General features: G+C 40.8%; 1 protein-coding gene across 17 annotated transcripts in view; it reads left to right on the top strand.

Moving 5' to 3' along the window:
• The window catches only part of nrxn1a (neurexin 1a), a 1,705,359-nt gene that overhangs the window by 378,116 nt on the left and 1,306,156 nt on the right, over positions 1 to 21,087 (top strand). For all 17 annotated transcript variants that reach the window (XM_069931396.1, XM_069931400.1, XM_069931399.1 and 14 more), the window contains one exon: positions 1,585 to 1,614. In XM_069931396.1, coding sequence (XP_069787497.1) covers positions 1,585 to 1,614 — 30 coding nt within the window. The remainder of the gene's footprint in view (positions 1 to 1,584; positions 1,615 to 21,087) is intronic.

The following is a 21,087-nucleotide window of genomic DNA, read 5'->3' as shown; positions in this document are numbered from 1 at the left end:
GCAGGTTGCGACCTTCTTGGGGTCCGAGAAGTCCTCGTCCACTAATAGGAGCTGGATGTCTTCTGGCATTTGTTCGAGGAAGGGTTGCTCAAACATCAGGTAGGGTTTGTGACCTTCTGCCAGTTCGAGCATTTCATCCATTAAGGCTGACGGTGCTCTGTCCACCAGGCCGTCAAGGTACATCAGCCTGGCTGCATGCTGCCAATGGGAGAGATTGAAGGTGCTGAGGAGGAGGGCTTTAAGGGTGATATACTTGACCTCCTCTGGAGGATCGTGGATCAGGTCATCCACTCTGGCCGCAGTTTCCTCTTCAAGGGTGCTCACCACATGGTAGAACATGGTGGAGTCCAAAGTGATCTGCTGAAGATGAAACTGCCTGTCCGAACCACGTGTGGGGTTGATGGGTCCAAAAGGGATGGGAATTTCCTGGAGACAGCACTGATCGCCGACAAATCCATGTTGGGAGACCAGATAACGTCTGGGCTCTGCGGGGTCACCAATATAGCGGCTGCTACAGCACAGAAAGCACACCACTGAACTCGGTGGGGTTTCCAGTAGAACTGTTTTGAATTTCGCGCGCGCCCTTTTAAGTCTCACGAGAGTTCTGCTCTCGTGCAGCGGTGATGTCATCCCGTTGCCCGGGGCATGAGCTGTGGCCTAAGCCACAAGGCAATGAGCAAGCCTCAACGGTGCCATCTTCTGCAGCTGCCCCGCAAGCACGGCAGTACAACAGGACCTGTTCGCTTGCAGAGATGTGTGCTGCCACAGTTATTTTTTCCAGAAATAAAGGGATAGTGTGAAAATAATACCCCAAAAATAAGACGATAGCAATTTACTTACATAGCTAATTATATCAAAATAATTCAGATTGGACTTGGAAACTTGGAAATATGAAATGTCTATTGTGTTTATGTCAAAATAATAATCGCTTGACATTAGTTTTGGAATCAGTGGTTATTAATTTGACATATGAGAATATTATAAGTATTTAGTTTTGTTTTATGAACACATTATTTACAAAAAAATGAAATCACTGGAGTGCTAAAATTAAACATTGACTTGAATATAAAAGTGAAAAGTTTAAGCTATGAATATTAAGTACTCAGCTGTAAAACACAAGGGATTATTGTGCAGAGAATACATTTGGCCTCTTTTGTCCATGCTGACAATGTTGTTGGCTCTTTAACCTCCGGTTAATGCTCCGTTTCCTCCTCTTAGTTGAAATGTTGTCTTTTTCTTTCCTTACAAGACACAATTTTATCTCTCTTAATTTTTTCGTGTGAGAAATATTTCTTCTAATTTCTTTTCCCTATCTCAGTAATGGCACCAATTTGATGATCAATCATTACTTATATTGCGTTCTAGAAAATAAGACATTTCCTGTTCACCTTTGTGAAAAGCTTCATAATTTTAGCAATTTCTATTAGAAGGCAAGTAAATCACCGGAGTTGAGAATTTAAAATTTATATTATTATTTCAATTCACATGTCTTTTAAAGTTGCTTGTTTTTGTGTATGATACTGTTATAAGTTATTAAAAAGTCTCAGCAAGGATTAACTAATTAAGATTTTTTTCATTCCCAAGGAGTTATCTCCAGCAACATCTACAGGACTGGTAAGATGTTTTTTTCTCTCACATTTATCTTCCTTTTATCTAGAATTTCTTTAATTGTACAGGTTTTTTTCTAATGACAAGTTCATTTTTTTGTTTATTTGCTTCTTCCATTCGTGCCTTGATGTTCTTAGTGTTGGTGTACTGCATATGAGTAGCTGATTGTTTATTTTTAAGTGCATTTTTCAGAAACCCCAATTGTTTTAAAGGGAAGATGCAGGAACCCTTTCTTTTCAGTATAAAAGTTGTTTGTAAATTATCTTGAAAATTGATTGTGCAATTGCATTTTTGAATTTTTATGATTTTATTTTCTCTTTTGGTAATAATTGTGAGAGAAACTCTGAGTTATAAAAGTAGCTTTATTTTGAGGGTGTTGTTTTTCATATCCAGTGACATTCATTTGAATTGTGCAGAATTTTATCAGGATGTTGAAAGGAATGCTTTAACAAGCTCTACTGACTTCCCAATTCTGTGTTGCAATGAATAATTGTTTGTTTTGCATATAAAAAGAATTTTTGAACAGTTGAAAAATATATATAGTACCTGCAAATTATTGTGTTATTCTAGCAAAGGATATTTAATAATCAAAATATGTTAAGAAATGAGCTGCTGACAAGTTAACATTGTGACTATTTTGGGTTTTTTTCATTGCTTTAAGGAAGAATTATCGTATTTGCTAATTGTACATATCTAAAATTTGAGGACTATCTATGTTTTAAGGGTTGTGGTGGTACAGGAGTTAACCATTCATGGCTGAATGTCTCCTCTCCTGTGGTTTCTGGTAGCTATGAATGTTTCCAGCAGGACCAGAGTTTTAATGCTTCAGTTTGCCCTTGGGTCCAATTACAATAAAGAAATATGACAGTCATGAGATAGTCAGGAAACATGCAAGACCTTAAAAAAAATCACCAATCTCATTAAATGGATGAAGACAATTTCAGTCCCTTGGGATTATCAGAAAGGTTTTGCCTTTTTTTTGCAGATAATGAATCTGAAATGTGAATGTTTTCTGAGTTAAAAAAATATTCAGTTTTAAATTTACATGGTCAGATATATTTATGCAGTTCTGAACTAACTTGTCTGCAAATTTGACCAGGGTAGCATTGATGGTGTATGTCAAAAATGAGGTGAAGAAATATGAAAAAGTTGTGTATGTGTGAAGAATATTGTTTCAGGAATTGAGGGAATAATTTGAATTGTGAGATTTAAGTTGGAGAATAAGGAGAGATGCATGAGCAGAGATTGAGAATGTGTGCTCCAAGTTAGCACCCAGATGGAAGTTAGATGAACAATTTAATAGCTGCCAAAAAAGATCTGTTGTTTTATGCAATCTGCCTCCAAGTGCATAATTTTGACTCTATAACCATGTAAAATAAAAACAAACTTAATTTTGCACTGTTTGGGCAACAATTTTATTTTTAATTGCAAAATTATTTTTAAAAATGCAATTGAAACTATAGACTGCACTTAAGTATGAGGGCATCTAAATGGCAGCTCGAGAAATATTTACACAAGGACTTAATGGGATAGTTTGTCCCACTTGGGCAGCAAATATTATTTTGTAGCGACTACTCCAGTAGAGCTACAAAATGAATTCCCGAGACAGTGTGTTAGTCAGCAAAAGCCAATTTATTTAAATTTGCCTCCTCTTTTAAATCCCTTCCGGCCCGTATACCCGGGACTGGAAGTGATATCACCCTGTGGCTGCAACTCACCTGCAGGATGCGTGTCTTAAAGTAAATACGTCATCTTGAAGGCGAGTACTGAACCTCCAGTGTGCCATGACATAGCCTGCATTGCTGTGCGTGCACATCACCCCGGCCAGGTGAGTGAGCGGCGACTAAGCCTGCAGTGCTGCACGGCCACTTGGCAAGCTGCACAGGTGATGTTCAGCCCACTGCGCTCTGCAGCTGCTCGGCCTGCTACACCAACCCCCCCAGAATCATTGCCCAAAAGAGATGAACCGGCTGCACGTGCAGGTAGACACCCTCATCTCCTGAGCTGGAGACAGTGAATAGGGGTAGTAGGGTCCACTGACAGGTCCATAGGGGTAGTGGGCCAAAAATGTCGGCGGCTGCCAGAATGAAACTGTGATAGAAATTCACCATGCCCAAGAATTTCTGCACTCCTTTAACCATGGTAGGTTTCAGGAAAGCACGTACAACGTCCGCTTTGGTGGATAAGGGAAACACACTTTCTGCCGTGATCTTGTACCCTAGGAAATCGATTGTTGATCTGCCAAACTGGCATTTGCTAGGGTTGTCGGTAAGTCCTAGTACATCTAGCCGTTGGAACAGGTGGTGTAAGTGCAGTTGGTGATCTTGCTCATTTTGACTGGTGATGAGGATGTCATCTAAGTATATGTAAGTGAATTCTAAATCCCTCCAAAAGCATCCATGAGCCGCTGGAACGTTTGAGCAGTATTCTTCAAACCAAATGGCATCCTGAGGAATTCAAAACCCCGAAAGGAGTAATAATTGCCATTTTGGCAATGTCACCTGGATGGACTGAAGTTTAATGATATCCCTTGACCAGGTTGACCTTGGAAAAGACATGCCAATTGTACAGGCGGGCAGCAAAATCTTGTATGTGCATTGTTGAACCTGTGGTAGTTGCCACAGGGTCTCCACCCACCTGTGTTCTTGGGCACCATGTGTAATGGTGATGCCCAAGGCTGTTGGAATGCCGAATGATACCCAATTCCACCATGGCAGTAAATTCTGCCTTGGCCTGCTGTAGTTTATCAGGCGGGAGATGACGAGCCTTGGCGTAAATTGGACGGCCCGAGATGTCAATGTAATCGAACACACCATGGCCAATTGTTGAGGAATTGAATTTAGGAGCGAGCACACCAGGAAATTCATCAGCAGGGCGGTATAGGTATCAGTGCATCGAGCATGCACCCCGAGTAGGGAGATTTGTCGTTTGCTGTTTATCAAAGGGTATTTGGAACGTAGTAGTGTTGACTTGTTTCTTTCGCTTAACGTCAACTATCAGGTCGTGGGCCCATAGGAAATCTGCACCCAAGATGGGCTGTACAACAGAAGCCAAAATGAAATTCCAATGGAATGCTGCCTCTCTATCTTACTTGTGACATGTTGCATGACAAAGCTGGGGATGGAAGTCCCATTCGCAGCTTGAATGGCGAGTCCCTGTCACTTATAAAGGTCTTTTCAAAATATGTTGATGGGAGTAAAATTATCTCAGCATCTGTGTCTATGAGAAATTTGTACATATGAGCGTCATCATGAAGATTGAGGAGGCCAGTATTCGTGGTAGCTGCTGAGGCCACTACTGGTAGCTGGCTTTGTCATTTCCTGACTACATTTCAGGCTTGCCACTGCTGCCATGATAGCCACATGGGGACACACATCTAAGGGCATTTTTCCTCCCACCAGTGGTGGTAAAAATACTATTCTTAGCACCTGTCAGTATGTTTGTCCCTTTTTGTTTGAACTGCAGATACGGGTGGTGCGCAGGGAACAGGAGCTGTCTCTGCCGAGAACATGGCTGTATGTGGGCAGACTCTTGCCTTAGTGTGCAGTAATCTGTCAGCCTCCCGGTCCACATCATGTTTGACATTATGAAATCCATGTTTGCTATTGGTATGGAGACATGACCTGGGAGCTTCACCAGAAATAAGGTCTCAAAAAGAAAGCAATTGGAATGACCATCTGCTAGCATGAGCATTTCATTCACTAAATCGGATGGATTCCTGTCACCTAACCCCTCCATGTTCAAAAGCCACATGCTCCGTTCGTGCTTGGTTAATTCCAGGGTATCCAGGAGGAATTGCCAGAATCCTGTGTATTGGTTTACTGCTGGGGGGTGGCTAATAATTCACTTACTTTAGCTGCTGTAGCCAAAACTTCGTGCCTTTAGCTGTTATTCATTGAAGGTTGAACTGGGTCTCAGCCTGGTTCAGCCACACTCGAGGCAGGTGGGCCCAGAAAGTGGACAGGTGAACACCTACTGCATTAACTGCAGCTGTGGCAGCAGCTGCTGCTGTTGTTCTTATAGCATCCATGTTGACTGTGGATTCAAGCTTCGGCTGAGTCTTGCAGTCAGAGTCACCAATTATAGAGCCTACTCCAGTAGAGCTACTAAATGAATTCACCATATACATTGTTAGTCAGCAAAAGCCTCTTTATTTAAATTTGCCTCCTCTTTTAAATCACTTCTGGAACCAGAAGTGACATCACCCCATGCCTGCAACTCACCTGCAGGATGTGTTTTAAAGTAAAGATGACGGGAACCCCGTGCCATCTTGAAGGTGAGTACTCTACTCCTCAGTTCACTGCGACCTAGACCACAGCGCTATGCACAGCCCCCTGGCCAGGTGAATGAGTGGTGACAGCTCGGCGAGCCCGACTGGTGACGATTTAGCCCACTGTGCTATTGGGCCACTCGGCCCACTACAATTGCACAATTTAGAAATGTGCAAATTGAACAGTTCTCCATACCTCTTGCAGTATTCGTCTAGCCAGAGAAGATTAGAAAAAAATATATTGTGAGTGCCTCCACAATTTTCAAGTTATTTCTTTAATAGCCTACCAATATTTGAACCAGGTTTGTTTCTCCATTTTCAAGGATGATAAAACTCTAAATAGTTCTTCTTATACTATATTTATGCAATCCAGTACTTCACGCTGAAAATCATCGTGAAAGAATGGTGACTCAAAGTTGGTGTCTAGGTTAATGTTGGAGATCATTTCAGTTTTAGTCTTTGAGATTGTTGTTTGATGAAATTTAATGGCTTTTTGGCCTTATCTCAAATCAATATCGAATCATCCAGCTCACCTGTGAGTCTCGAGACACATATAACATAGTAGACAAGAATGAGATTTATTTCCCTAAAGTATCAAAGAATAGTTTTTTTACAACTAATAAATGTGCATAATTATTGTACATTATTTCATTAAAAATAATTAATTGCATTGATACAAACAATCCACCTGCAATAAAGAGTAGATAATCTGTTTCGCCATGGCCGCGCCCAGCCTACGGAGCCCGGGACGCTAACTAATAAGGTAAGTATGCATATTTTGTCTCTTACATGCCCCGTATCCCTGTTATTGTTTGTCAAATACAACATAATCCATGTAAATTTTATATTTTTTCTTTATATATTGTTTTTAAAATTTCAGTCGTATGTATGGATGGATGTATCGCAAGTCAGGAATTACCTCTAGTTGTTTTTATTTAGTTTTTCAAAGGTCGAGTTGTCAATTATTTATTTTGGTTGAATTTAAGGTCTCCTTTTTATATCTGGTGTATAAGTAGACCTACTATTTTTGATTGATTTTTGAGGGTTTCCAAGACTCAACTTAGAGGCCAAAATGTACAGTAGTTGTTTTGTATTTATTGTTATGATGGCATGAAATAAGAAAGGAACAAGGCAAGACCTTTTCTTGACATATTTAATGGGTAAGAAAAAAACGGATTTAATTCCGATTCTGGATATAAATGAAGTATTTCTTGGCAAAATGCTCAGTGAAATTCAAAAAGTGTTGTAAAATTGAGCATCAGCTAAGTTTTGCCATCATCTATAAATGTCATAAGTTGCTATTCAGTTCACTTCTGAATAAGAGTGAATACTGATAGCCTTGCCATTACTTCGATCTCAAAATCCAGATACACATTTGATGTTCAAGCTAGTATCCAGTTAGGGTGTGCAAAATGCATTGTCATTAAGATCAATTATCAATGATTTGATTGTATAATATATTTTTAAAAGTTTTAATTGTTAGAATTTGAAAGCCAAAGGCAGTGGCATGCATTGCTTTATTAGCAACATAGATAACATATTAACTCAACCTGGCTGTGTGCATTGACAAAATATAAAGAATACACAGTAATTCAAATACATACAAATGAAAATATATGTTTATTTAACCATAATTCATGATTTCAACTCTTCACAGAACAAGAAATTCCAAAGCCAAAATATCTGCCACAATTATTCCACTTGAAGCAGGCATTATTGCAGATACACACACTGAAAGAAATAAAAGAGGGGCAAAACACTAATAGTGGTGAAGAAAAAACTTTGGGCCGAGACAGTTGAGCGTCATCAGTTTGTAAAGGAGATCTGGAATATATAAGAGCTGCACTGTGTTTCGTGATGCAAACCTGCATTCTAATGAAGGCAGTAGCACAAATTGAGAAATTTTGTCATTTCAAACATATTTGACTGGAACTTCTGAGAATCTGCCAGTAGTTATCACCATAACTTGTAGGTTTTTCTTTCTGGAAGACAGACAAAATCCAGTGTGTCTCTCTAATCCGAATTAGGACAACTGCTCAAAATAGAGCTCTCTGTAGAGCTCAGCAATCCACTGAAACCTCCTGGCTTTGCATAAGATGCAGCTGCTACCACCAGAATTGCTCAAATGTGGGAAAGGGCCATTGACCTCAGCTTATACCAAAGCTTGGACCAAAGCATCCTACAATCAGCCACATGGCTGAGGTTAACCTAGTCCATGAAAAATTGGTGACTGCATTTGAGCACATGAGTGGAGGTGGATATCCCAAGGGTTTTGAGGAATCACCTTTAGCCAAGCACATTTTTTTTTTTTGCTGGTTCAAATCTGGTATTTCTCATATTCTTCAATAGTAGTGATTTTGATGGATACTTGTCAATCTGGCCTTTTCAAACCAGTAATCACATCATATCAATCTTCAAATGGATGGGTAATGACTGCAACATTGACCCGAGTATGGGCTAACTAATATTTTTGACATTGGAACTGCTTTTCTCATTTGCCACCAGGGAGCCTTGGATGGGCATCATTGAAGCCATTTGGGTAGAACAAGCTGTTTGCAGTCATAAAGCCTGTTGATCAACTGGAGCACTGTCTCTTTTGTGGGAGTTGCATTTGAGAGCATGTGAAAACTAGCACTGTGATTGGTGAATATGCAGTTTGCTGGTTATCAGAATATCTATGGAATATTATAAGATGGATTGAGTCATAGAGAACTCCATCAGAATGGCCTGTTTCTCTGAAATCCTCATCTCCCCATGAAGAACAGGCATCCTGCATAGCTGAGGTAATTATCCAGGGTGAACCCACACAAAGCAGCAGGTTCAAATAATGTACCTGGTCGGGTGCTGTAGACCCATGTAGCCCAGCTTAAGGAGGTCACATCTACAACATCTCACTGTCACCACAGATTTCAAGGAAGCCACCATCATCTCAATGCTCAACAAAACGACGATAGCCAGACTAACTGGCTACGGCTCAGTGGCATTGTTGTCTACGACTATGAAGGGCTTTGACCAGCTGGTGATAGAACACATCAATGCACACCTTCCAGAAATATTCAAAATGGTCCACAGATGATGCAATAGCTTTGACCCTTCACTTTACCCTCGAGTATGATACCTCATATGCCAGGCTATTGTTCAATGGCATTCAAAATGATGATATCTCAGAGGCTAGTGCATAAGCTGTCCTCCTTGGGACTCACCTTCACTTTCTGCACTGGATTCTGGATGGAAAGACCATTATCCATCCTTGATAGCACCAAAACCTCGACCCCGACCATGTTGAGCACTGGCGCTCATCGAGCTGTGTGCTCAGCCTGCAACTGTTCATAATGCTGATTCACGACTCCACTGCTAGGTTCAGTTCCAACTGCCTCATCAGATTTGCAGATGATACAACCGTATTTGGCCTAATCAACAAAAATGATGAATCACATTACAGAAAAGAGGTTGACAGACTCGTAAAATTGTAGGAAAGACAAGACAGATGATCTTATAGCATGGATTATGATATTTAGCCATTAGTGAAAAAAAATCTGAGTCTCCATGTGGACAAGGCAAAGGAAATCATTGTGAATTTCAGGAGGACAAAGGGCCACCATTCTCCACTGCACATCAATGATTCCATCTTGGAGAGAACGGAAAGCATAAAGTACCTTGGCATGCATACAAGGGACAGTAGTGATAGGGATTCCATAGTCGGGGGGGACAGGTAAGAGTTCTGTGGAAGTGATTGAATATCCCAGATAGTATGTTGCCTCCCTGGTGCCAGAGTCTGAGATATTTCAGATAAAATTCGCGGCATTCTCAGGAGGGAGGGTGAACTCAATCTAAGCAGCCAGATACTGTGGTCCATATAAGGACCAATGAGGTGGGTAGGAAAGGTGAAAAGGTGCTGCAAGAAGAGTTCAGGGATTTAGGGGATGTGATCTCAGGATTGCTATGCGGGCCATGTTCCAGTGAGGTTAGAACTAGAAGGCTAATGCAGCTTAACAGGTGGCTAAAGAAGGAGAGCTTTAGTTTTCTGGATCTCTGGGGCTCTCTTTCTGGGAAGGTGGGACCTGTTGCAACAGGATGGTTTGCATCTGAATGGGAGGGTAACTAATATCCTTGCAGGATGGTGTGCTCGTACTGCTTGGTGGTCTTAAACTAGATTTGCAGGGTGCTGGGAACCAGAGGGCCAGAGCAGCAGGAGGAGGAGAGGCGGGGGTAAAAGATGATATGAAAACTGCATGCACTGTTGGAAGGCACTGGGTTGCACAGGGTGGAATTTTTCTAAAGTTCAAGGAGTATTGTAGGAAAGACAGATGATCTTATAGCATGGATTATGATATTTTATGGCCATTAGTGAAATTTGGCTGCAGAAGGGGCAGGACTGGAAGCTCAATATTCTGGATTTCCATCGTATTGCTAGTCAGGGAAAATATCATAGAGGTGTTCAGGCAAGACAGACTCGAGTGCTAGTCTACTGAAGTTATATTAGTGAAGCTGAGGAAAAGGAAGGGTATGAGCACACTGATGGGGTTGTATTATTGACTGCTCAATAGTCAACAAGAATTTGAGGAGAAAATCTGTAGAGAGATAGCAGACAGCTGCAGGAAACATGAGGTTGTGATAGGGGATTTTAATTTTCCATGTATTGACTGGGACTCCCATACTGTAAAAGGGCTGGAAGGCTTCGAATTTGTCAAATGTGTTCAGTAAAGTTTTCTAAATCAATATATAGAAGTACCCACTAGAGAGAATGCAATACTCAATCTCCTATTAGGGAACAAGACAGGTGACAAGAGTATGTGTAGGGGAACATTTTGGGTCCATTGATCATAATGCCATTAATATCAAGTTAATTATGGAGAAGGATAGGTCTGGGCCTCAGGTTGAGATTCTAAATTGGAGGAAGGCTAATTTCGAGGAAATGTGGAAGGATCTAGAATGCGTGGATTGGGATAACTTGTTTTCCGGCAAGGATGTGAAACGTAAATGGAGGACCTTCAAAGGTGAAATTTTGAGAGTACAACATTTGTATGTTCTTGCCATGATTAAAGGCAAGGTTAGCAGGCAAAGGGAACCTTGGTTTTCAAGGGATATTGGGGATCTAGTTCAGAAGAATAATGAGGTGTATGGAAGGTATAGGCAACATTGAGCAAATGAGGTACTTGAGGAGTATAAAAAATGCAAGGAAAACCTCATGAAATAAATCAGGAAGGCTAAAATAAGACACGAGGTTGCTTTGGCAGACAATATGAAAGAAAATTCTCATGGTTTCTACAGGTATATTGAGAGAAAAAGGATAGTAAGGGACAAAAATGGTCCCCTTGAAGATCAGAGTGATCAGCTTTGTATGAAGCTGAAAGAAATGGGGGAGATCATAAATGTTTTTTTTTAATCAATATTCATCTGGGAACAGGCACAGAGTTGAGCGAAGTAAAGAAAACAAGCAGTGAGGTCATGGTACCTATACTGATTAAAGAGGAGAAAGAGTTTGCAGTCTTAAAGCAAATAACAGTGGATAATCCCTAGGGCCTGACACAATATTCCATCGGACCTTGAGGCTAGTGTAAAATTTGCAGGGGCTCTGGCAGAAATATCTAAAATGTCCTTAGCAACGTATGTGTTGTCAGAGGATTGGTGGGTAGCTCATATTTTTCTGTTGCTTAAAAAAAGCCTCCAAAAGTAACCCTGGAAATTATAGGCCGGTGAGCCTGACATCAGTAGTAGTTGAATTATTAGAAGGTGTTCTAAGAGATTGGATATGCGATTATTTGGATAGCCAGAATCTGACTAGGGATCTGGACTAGCTGAAAAATGGCAGGTGGAATTTAATTCAGACAAGTGAGGGGTGTTGCATTTTGGAAGGACAAAGCAGGAAAGGACATACACGGTGAATGGGAGGGCACTGTGGAGTGTGGTAGAACAGAGGGATCTGGGAATACAGACACATCATTCTCTGAAAGTGGCATCACCAGTGGATAAGGTTGTAAAGGGAGTTTTTGGCATATAGGAATTGGGATGTTATGGTAAATTTGAGTAAGGTGAGTTCAAATTTGGGGTATTGTGTGTATTTTAATCACCTAACTACAGTCAAGATAGAAAGAGTGCAGAGAAAATTTACACGGATGTTGCCCAGACTTCAGGAACTGAATTACAGGGAAAGGTTAAACAGGATAGGACTTTATTCCCTGGAGCATAGAAGAATGAGGAGAGATTTGATAGAGGTATTTAAAAATTTAGAGATAGATAGATAGGCTTTATCTACTGAGGGTAAGTGAGATACAAATCAGAGGACATAGGTTCAGAGTGAAAGGTGAAAAGTTTAAGGGATACACGAAGGGGAACTTCTTCACACAGAGAGTGGTGGGAGTGTAACATTTTTAACATTTAAGAAGAATTTGGTCAGGTACATGGATGGAAGAGCTATGGAGGGGTATGGTCTCGGTGCAGGTCAGTGGGATTAGGCAAAACAAAACTTCTGCACAGACTAGAAGGGCCATGTTTCTGTTCTCAGTGGATTAGCAGCATGAATGAGCAGGAAGTGTCATTAAATGCACTAAAGAATAAGTGATATTGAACATATGAAGGGGAAATAAACAAGGGATGTGATGGTATTGGACAAAAGATGGGAGAGGTAGAGAGCCAGGTAGATTGGGAGGGGAGGAGAAGAGTTGGAGAGAAATCTAAGAACAGTATAAGTAAATACAGACAGAAACACTGGGACTACATAGAGATGGGGGTCACCTCAAATTACAAAAAGAACATTGGCTTTAAATCTGTCCACGAGGAATATGATGTGCCTTTCCTGAAGCTCATGATTAGCATCCCCTTGACAAAGAATACGTGTCTGGAAATATTGTGAGGAATTGAAATGGTTTTGCTGCTAGACCCAGGCCAAGTGTTCAGGGAAGCAGGCACCCAGTCTACATTTGGTCACTCTGACATGGTAAAGGTCTCCCCAACTTCACAAAATGTGCAGGATAAGATTGAAGGATGTCCAGGTAAAGCTCTGACTCACCTGGATTGTCTGTCTGTGATGTTGGTTGGAAGTGAGGGGGGAAGTGAAGCCACATTGACCACCGCCAGGGGGCTGATATCGCCTCCAACCATGCATCTTGGCGCCTCACAGTTCGGTGGGCAGCAACCTCCTTTGAAGAAGGCCACAGAGCCCACCTCACTGACAAAAGACAAAGGAGAAAAAACCCAACACCCAACCCCAACCAACCAATTTTCCCTTGCAACCGCTGCAACCGTGCCTGCCTGTCCCGCATCAGACTTGTCAGTCACCAACAAGCCTTCAGCAGACATGGACATACCCCTCCATAAATCTTCATCCGTGAAGCCAAGCCAAAGAAGATGGATAATAAATATTCACAGTTAGAGTTAGTGCAAGAAATCAAATGTTCTGTAAATGAATAATGTAATAGTGCAGACAGGTATTTTTATGGTGCTGGAGTGGCTTATGGTTAGGATAGTGAGGGAATGGCTTGATAGCCATTACAAAGAAACTGTCCTTGAACCAAGAGTTGCTGAACTTCATGTACCTTCATTTAAAAGGTAGTAGTGAGAAGTTCTGACCAAGGTGATGGGGATCCTTTATGATGTTGAGTGCCATCTTAAGGCAATCCCACACTCAAATTGATAGAAGGTCAGTGTCCATGATGAACTTGGCTATGTTTGCTATTTTCTGCACCCATCTGAATTCCTGGCCTTTCGATAACTAAGCTGTGATAACACCAGTATGTAAAATTTCTACGGTGCACATGTCAACGTGTTTGATAGAATATTCAACAAAATACCAAAACTCCTTTGTCTTCATCGAAAGTAGAGGCATTGTTGTGCCTTCTTCGCAGCTGTCTGGATCTGCTGGTTCTAGTGGAGGTCTTCTGATATGTGGAGTGCCAAAAGCTTGAAGGTACTAATCCCCTCTACAGCTGCTCTCTTATCAATGCAGATAAGTACCTCAACCTCCCCTTCCTATTCCTCGGCTGTGTTGATGTAGGGCAAATGATTGTTGTACTTCCTCCACAATGAGTCATCATTTCCAGTTACTTAGCCAACAGTTTTAATGTCAACAACAAATTTATACATTATGTTGGAGTGAAACTCAAGTGTACATGGACTAGAACTGGGTCTTAGCATGAAGTATTAAGGTGCTTCTGTGTTAATGGCCAGTGAGGAGGTGGCGATGGCATCATCCTCACTGATTAGGGTCTATTGATGAGGATGTTGAGGATCCAGTTGTAAGAATGCATGGTATCTTTTATTAAATTACATTTTGCTAAAAGTATGAATACACAATGGACCAGAATTCATAATCATCTTCCAAGGTCGCAATTCCTCCACTTCAGTTGCATTTGTTACCCAGAAGAGGCTTTCCACTCAAGGAATCTGAAATGTCCTTTTTCTTTAACAAATTCCTCCTATTGTCATTGATAAAGCCTGCACCCATATTTCCTCCATTTCTAACATTTGTGCCCTCACCACACCTTTCTCCAGGCAGAATGAGGACACCTTCTGCCCCCAGATTCCACATTATTTTCCAACACTTCCATCAGTTTAAGCATGATTGCACCAGCAGCCATATTTTCCCCTCTCTCCATCCCCACCTCCTCTCACATAGATCAGCCTCTCTGAGACCATGTTTCACTCTCTCCTCCCCACCCACCCTTCCATCCATTTCGACACTTCCTGTTGTAACTGCAGCAAGTATAAAATTTGTCCCAACATCTTCCCCCCTCACTTCCAACCAACATCACAGACAGACCATCCAGGTGAGTCAGAGCTTTACCTGGACATCCTTCAATCTTATCCTGCACATTTTGTGAAGTTGGGGAGACCTTTGCCATGTCAGAGAGACCAAATGTAGAGTGGGTGCCTGCTTCCCTGAATACTTGCCCTGGATCTAGCAGCAAAACCATTTCAATTCCTCACAATATTTCCAGACACGTGTTCTTTGTCAAGGGGATGCAAATCATGAGCTTCAGGAAAAGCACATCATATTCCTCGTGGACAGATTTAAAGCCAATGTTCTTTTTGTAATTTGAGGTGACCCCCATCTCTATGTAGTCCCAGTATTTCTGTCTGTATTTACTTATACTGTTCTTAGATTTCTCTCCAACTCTTTTCCTCCCCTCTCAGTCTACCTGGCTCTCTTTCCAAATAAAAATCCTTTATTTTTATAAAGGATTGTTTTTTTTTTCAAAAGTATCTGTTTGGCTGCAACAAGTCTGCATATTGTTCTCATGTGTAAACTCGCTTGCATTATCAAATGCACAACAATTATGTTCACATAAAAGAGAAATTCATGTGTTCTGATCAAGGGCCTGCAACCAAAGCATGAATCTGACTCTTTTTGGATCTTGGTTAGATATGCAATGTCTGAGGTTAATTCAGGAAGATTAACTAACATAAATAAATTTGCTGTTTGACATCCCAATGTAAAAGTATAGATAAAATCAACAGCCATGCTGGGAGTTTCTGTGAAGCAGCTGTGAGTACCTGTCATGTCCCTTTGGCATTTGATTTTAGACACTAATTTGCTAAATTCACCATATCCACATCTGACCTGGAATAAAATGCAGACTTTGGATATGAATGTTCAGATTTTGGATTCTGTGCTATAACCAACCTAAGATATTGTTGAGGTTCTTTTTTCCAGATTTATGTTCAATATTCGTTATTCTCAGTGCAGCACTGCACACATTTTTTTCATCAATCCTCTTTGTCTATTAGTTTGCTAAGATTGCCACCACCTGAAGTGTTGGGCTCTAACAGTTCCTTTCCCAAGCATCAGTGATAATGATAATGAAACGTCCATTTTGTGGCAGTAGTTCTGAATTTTTAAACTGGTCAAAGCTGAATATGGGAATAGAAAACAAGGATTTTTATTTGTGCTTTGATCAATGTAAGCACTGAAATGAATAGCAGGGAACATGACCTTAGTCAGAAAAAAATTGTAATTTTAAAGATAACTCTGCAGCTTTATATATATGGGAGGAGCACATTCTGAATAGAATGTCCCTGGAAGAAACCATAAACCAAATTATTTTGGTGTATTTTTACTTTTTGAACAGTATCACTGCCATTGAATTTTTGTTATCCTGAGATGCAGAAATAAATATTTCTAATGTCAGTAAAATTAAGAAAACTGATTTTTTTTAAATTTCAAAGCCATTGTTAATGGTAATATCTGATTGAATGTTGCAGTTTAACTGCCAGCATGGCTGAAGAATAACTGAGTGGAATACTGATACATTATGAGATGGTTTTTCTGCCCTTGGCATTTGCAGATGACAGCTGCCATAGCGATCATTTTTGATTTTCAGGCAACTATTAGTATTTTCCTTTTTCCTCTTGGAACATGCCTGAGGAATAGTAATGTAATAATGATATTTTGCGTGTCCTAGAAATTTGACTATATATAATGAACAAAAATGACTATGCTTTGTTTGCTAAGCAGTTCAAATTCAGTTTAAAAGGCCAGTTCTGTTATTGTCTGAGGCGACGATAATATGTGCATTTTTTGTTCATGTCGCTTTAATGTGTCTTGACAAATTGACCTAATGGAACAGGTAAAATTTCTTCCTAACCTTCTGTGACTGGTAATAATCAGGTTGTTTCTAGGCAACCTGATCTCATGGTTAGCAGTTTCTTAATATGTTTAAAGCAGGCTTCACTGCTATATCCTTTGAAAACATCTGAATGTAGTTGACTACACAGTGGGTAAAATGCTTGTAACTGCCAGCTTAAAATGGTTGGGGGGGGGGGAGGGGGTTGAGTTCTCCTCATCAAATGAGAAATAAAAATATCCCTTCATATTTTGTCAGGATAATATTATTTTCTGTGAGCCATATAGCCATGAAACTTGAAATTTATTGACCAGTGATGTTAAGAGAATAATGTAACATATGCCAAGATATTTGTGTTATGTATCAAGTCTTGGTATAATTTTATTGAAGGAAATATATACAAGCTCAAGTGAAATATGAAATGCTTAACATGTCTGTAATACAATAAGAAAAGTGTGTGAGCACATTCATTTTATAGAAAAAGACCATTGATCTATTCTTTTCAAGAGATACTATTCATCTAGAATTAGAATTAATATCAGAATTTATTGTCATGAACATATCACAAAATTGTTATTTTGCAGCAGGATTTCAGGTGTAAAATGCTATAAAAGAACATTTTTAAAAAGTGCAAAAGAAGAGAAAATGCGAGGTAGTGGTTATGGTTCAGAAATCTGATGGCAGAGGAGAAGAAGCTGTTTTTGTACCGTTGACTTTTTGCAGATTCCTGCAGCTCCTTCCTGATGGTAGCAGTGAGAAGATGGCATGACTTGGGTGGTGAAGGTCCTTAAGTGCTTTCTTGCTACACCACCAAATCTTGATGGAGTGAAGACTAATGCCCATGATGGTGCTGGCTGAGTTCACAACACTGTGTTGCTTTTTACTGTCTTGTGCATTCGCACCTCCATACCAGACAGTAATACAACCAGTCAGAAAGCTCTTCCTGGTACACCTTAGAAATCTGCAAGCGCCTTTGGTAATGTTCCAAATTTCATGAACCTCCTATTGAAGTATAGCCATTGGTGAGCCTTCTGCATAATTGTATCGACATGCAGGTCCCAGGATAGATCTTCAGAGATGTTGACAGCCAGGAATTTGAAGTTCGTTAAGTTTTCCATTGCAGACCCCTCGATGAGGAATGGTTCAGGTTCGCCTAATATCCCCCTCTTGAAGTCCACAATCAATTCTTTAATTTGGCTAACATTGAGTGCAAGGTTGTTGTTGTGATTCCACTCAGCTGGCTGATCTATCTTAATCCTGAATGCTTCCTCAATGCCATTGGTGATTTTCCTGACGATTCTGTTGTCATTGGCAAATTTGTAGATTGCATTTGAATTGCAAGTAGGCACCCAGTCAAGGGTGTAGAGAGAGTAGTGGGCAATGCACACATCCTTGAGGTGCACCTGTGTTGAGTAGATTGCATTTGAATTGGAACTCACCACCCAGTCAAGGGTGTAGAGAGAGTAGTGGGCAATGCACACATCCTTGAGGTGCACCTGTGTTGAGTAGATTGCATTTGAATTGCAACTCACCACCCAGTCAAGGGTGTAGAGAGAGTAGTGGGCAAAGCACACATCCTTGAGGTGCACCTGTATTGAATGTCAATAAGGAGGAGAGGATGCTACTGATCTGCACTATAATCTTTCAGTGATGAATTGAAATAACCAGTTGCAGAGGGAGGTGCAGAGGGCCAGGTTTTGAAGCTTGCTAAACAAAGGGATGATGGTGTTGAAAGATGAGCTGTAATTGATGAAAACCAACCTGTACATGTTGCTATTGTCTAGGACTCTAGGTGATTCAGGACTGAATGGAGAGCCAGTGAGATTGGATCTGCTGTGAAGTGATTGTGGTAGTAGGTGAATTGTAGTGGATCCAGTTCTATATTCAGGTACGAGTTAATTCTGGCCATCACTAACCTCTCAAAGCATTTCATCACAACAAATGTGAGTGTTATTGGGTGATAGATAATGAGGCAATTCATTCTGCTCTTCTTTGATTGCAGGTAGGAACTTCTGACGGCAGCAATGAGAGATCATAAAAATAGACTATTGGTTTCATGCCACTTGGCCCCTATTGCTTCCTTTGTCATCCTGGAAATGTTTTTATTTTCAGTACTTGCCTTCAACTCTTTTAAATACCACTATTGGATATGCCTTTACTGTGTACCATGCCAGTGCCTTCCATTTTGCAGCCACTTACTATGCAAATAATTTTCAATTTATATTATTTGGTTCTTGATCGACTACCACAAGCACCACAGTTTATTCTCTCTAAATTCTTCACAGTTCAAATACCTTGATAATACCTCCTCTGTCCAAGGAGACTAATCCACACTTTCTAGTCCATCAATAATATTAAAGACCTTCATCTTTGGAATCAATCTATTAAGGTTCAGAAAGATGATTACAAGAATGAAAGCATTATGATATGAGCAACGTTTGACGGGTCTTGGCCTGTACGTTGTAATTTAGGAGAATGAGTGGGGATCTCTTTGAAACATTTTGAATGTTGAAAGGCCTGGACAGAGTGGATGTAGAAAAGTTGTTTCCCAGTAATAGATATCATAATAAGTGTCTAGGATAGGAGGGCACAACTTTCAGGAGTGAAGGGTGTCCACTTAGAACAGAGATGTGGAGGAATTTATTTAGCCAGAAGATGGTGAATCTGTGGAATTTGTTGCCATAGGTGGTTGTGGAGGCCAATCCCCTTAATCCAGGAATCATTCTTGTGAATCTTCTCTGAACTTTCTCCAATGCCATTCCATCCGTTTTTATGGAGCTAAAAACTGTACTCCACACTCAAAGTGCTCAACAAGGCCTTGTAAAGTCTCAGCATTGCATCACTGCTCTTGTATCCTATTCCTCTAGATATGAATGCCAACATTGCATTCGCCTTCTTCACCACTGACTCAACCTGGAGGTTAACCTTTAGGGTATCCTGCACAAGAACGCCCAAGTCCCTTTACACTTCCGAACTTTGATTTTTCTCCCCATCCAAATAATAGTCTGCCCTTTTATTCCTTCTATGGAAGTTAATTGGCATACACATTACAACATTTCATTAAATTTTCCACTTCTTTGCCTATTCTCCTAATTTATCTCAGTCTCTCTGCGGCCTCTCCATTTCCTCATTACTACCTGCTCCTCTGCCTCTTGTCACATCATTGGCTAATTATTCCCACTTTCTGTGTCATGCCGATCAACCAATGCTCTACCCATGTGTCTTGGGTAAACTTGTTCATTTTAGATTGGTCACAGTGTTTGAGCTACTGAAAGAAAATAGACACACACACCGAGAGCAGTTCAGTCCATCCTGGAATCAAGAACTGCTCAGGACTCACCTCTTGCTTTCGGCGAAACATCTTGAGACCAACCCTGCTCGCAGCGCCAATTGTCTTGGGTAAACTTATACCTCTCACTTTGATCGTTTTAGATTGGTCACAGTGTTTGAGCTACCGAAAGAAAATAGACACACACACCGAGAGCAGTTCAGTCCATCCTGGAATCAAGAACTGCTCAGGGCTCACCTCTTTCTTTTGGCGAAACATCTTGAGACCAATCCTCCTCGCAGCGCCAATTGTCTTGGGTAAAGTTATACCCTCTCTTTGTTGGGACCACCCATTAGTTGGGATGAGAAGTTAGATTCATCAAGTGCACCTCTGGGAGAGCGGGTTGCCACTCTCCTTCGAGAAAGAAAATTTCCTGATTCCAAAGACGATGGGTTTGGCATGTTGGCCAATACCCTGTCTTTGTTGGGACCACCCATTAGTTTGGATAATCTGAACTGCTCTCGGTGTGTGTGTCTATTTTCTTTCGGTAGTTCAAACACTGACCAATCTAAAACAAACGAAATGAGAGGTATACGTTTACCCAAGACAATTGGAGCTGCGAGCAGGATTGGTCTCAAGATGTTTCGCCAAAAGAAAGAGGTGAGCCCTGAGCAGTTCTTGATTCCAGGATGGACTGAACTGCTCTCGGTGTGTGTGTCTATTTTCTTTCGATAGCTCAAACACTGTGACCAATCTAAAACGAACAAAGTGAGAGGTACAAGTTTACCCAAGACACCATGCCTTGTATTTTCCTACAATTCCATGGCTTCTTGTTAAGCAGCCTCATGTGCAGCACCTTGTCAAAGGCCTTTTAAAAATGCAAACATATATCCATTGTCTCGCCTGCCTCTGGATTCCTCAAAACATTGCTGTAGATTTGTCAAGCAAGATTTTTTCTTAAGGAAATCACTCTGACTTTTGCCTGTCTTATCATGCTCCTGACCTCGTTCTTGACAATTGACACCAACAACTTCCTAACTACTGATATAAGGCCAACAGGTTGAGAATTTCCTTCTGCCTTCCTCCCTTTTTTAAATGGTAGAGTGACCTTTGGAAATTTCCAGACCTCCAGAACCATATCAGAATCTATTGATTCTTGGAAGATCATTACCAATGCCTCCACAATCTCCATAGCCACTCCTTTCAGAACCCGAGGATGCACTGCATCTAGTCCAGCGAACTTATTTACCCTTAGACTTTCATATACCTAAGCACCTTCTCTCTGGTAATCATGACTGTACTCGCTTCTCTTCCCTGACAGCCTTGAAAGTCAGGTTTACTGCTAATGTTTTCCACAGTGGACTGACGCAAAATTCTAA

Source organism: Narcine bancroftii, chromosome 4, assembly GCF_036971445.1.
Source record: "Narcine bancroftii isolate sNarBan1 chromosome 4, sNarBan1.hap1, whole genome shotgun sequence".
Classification (NCBI taxonomy): domain Eukaryota; kingdom Metazoa; phylum Chordata; class Chondrichthyes; order Torpediniformes; family Narcinidae; genus Narcine; species Narcine bancroftii.
The sequence above is the reverse complement of the archived record's forward strand: the minus strand, read 5'-3'. Positions and strand labels throughout refer to the sequence as shown.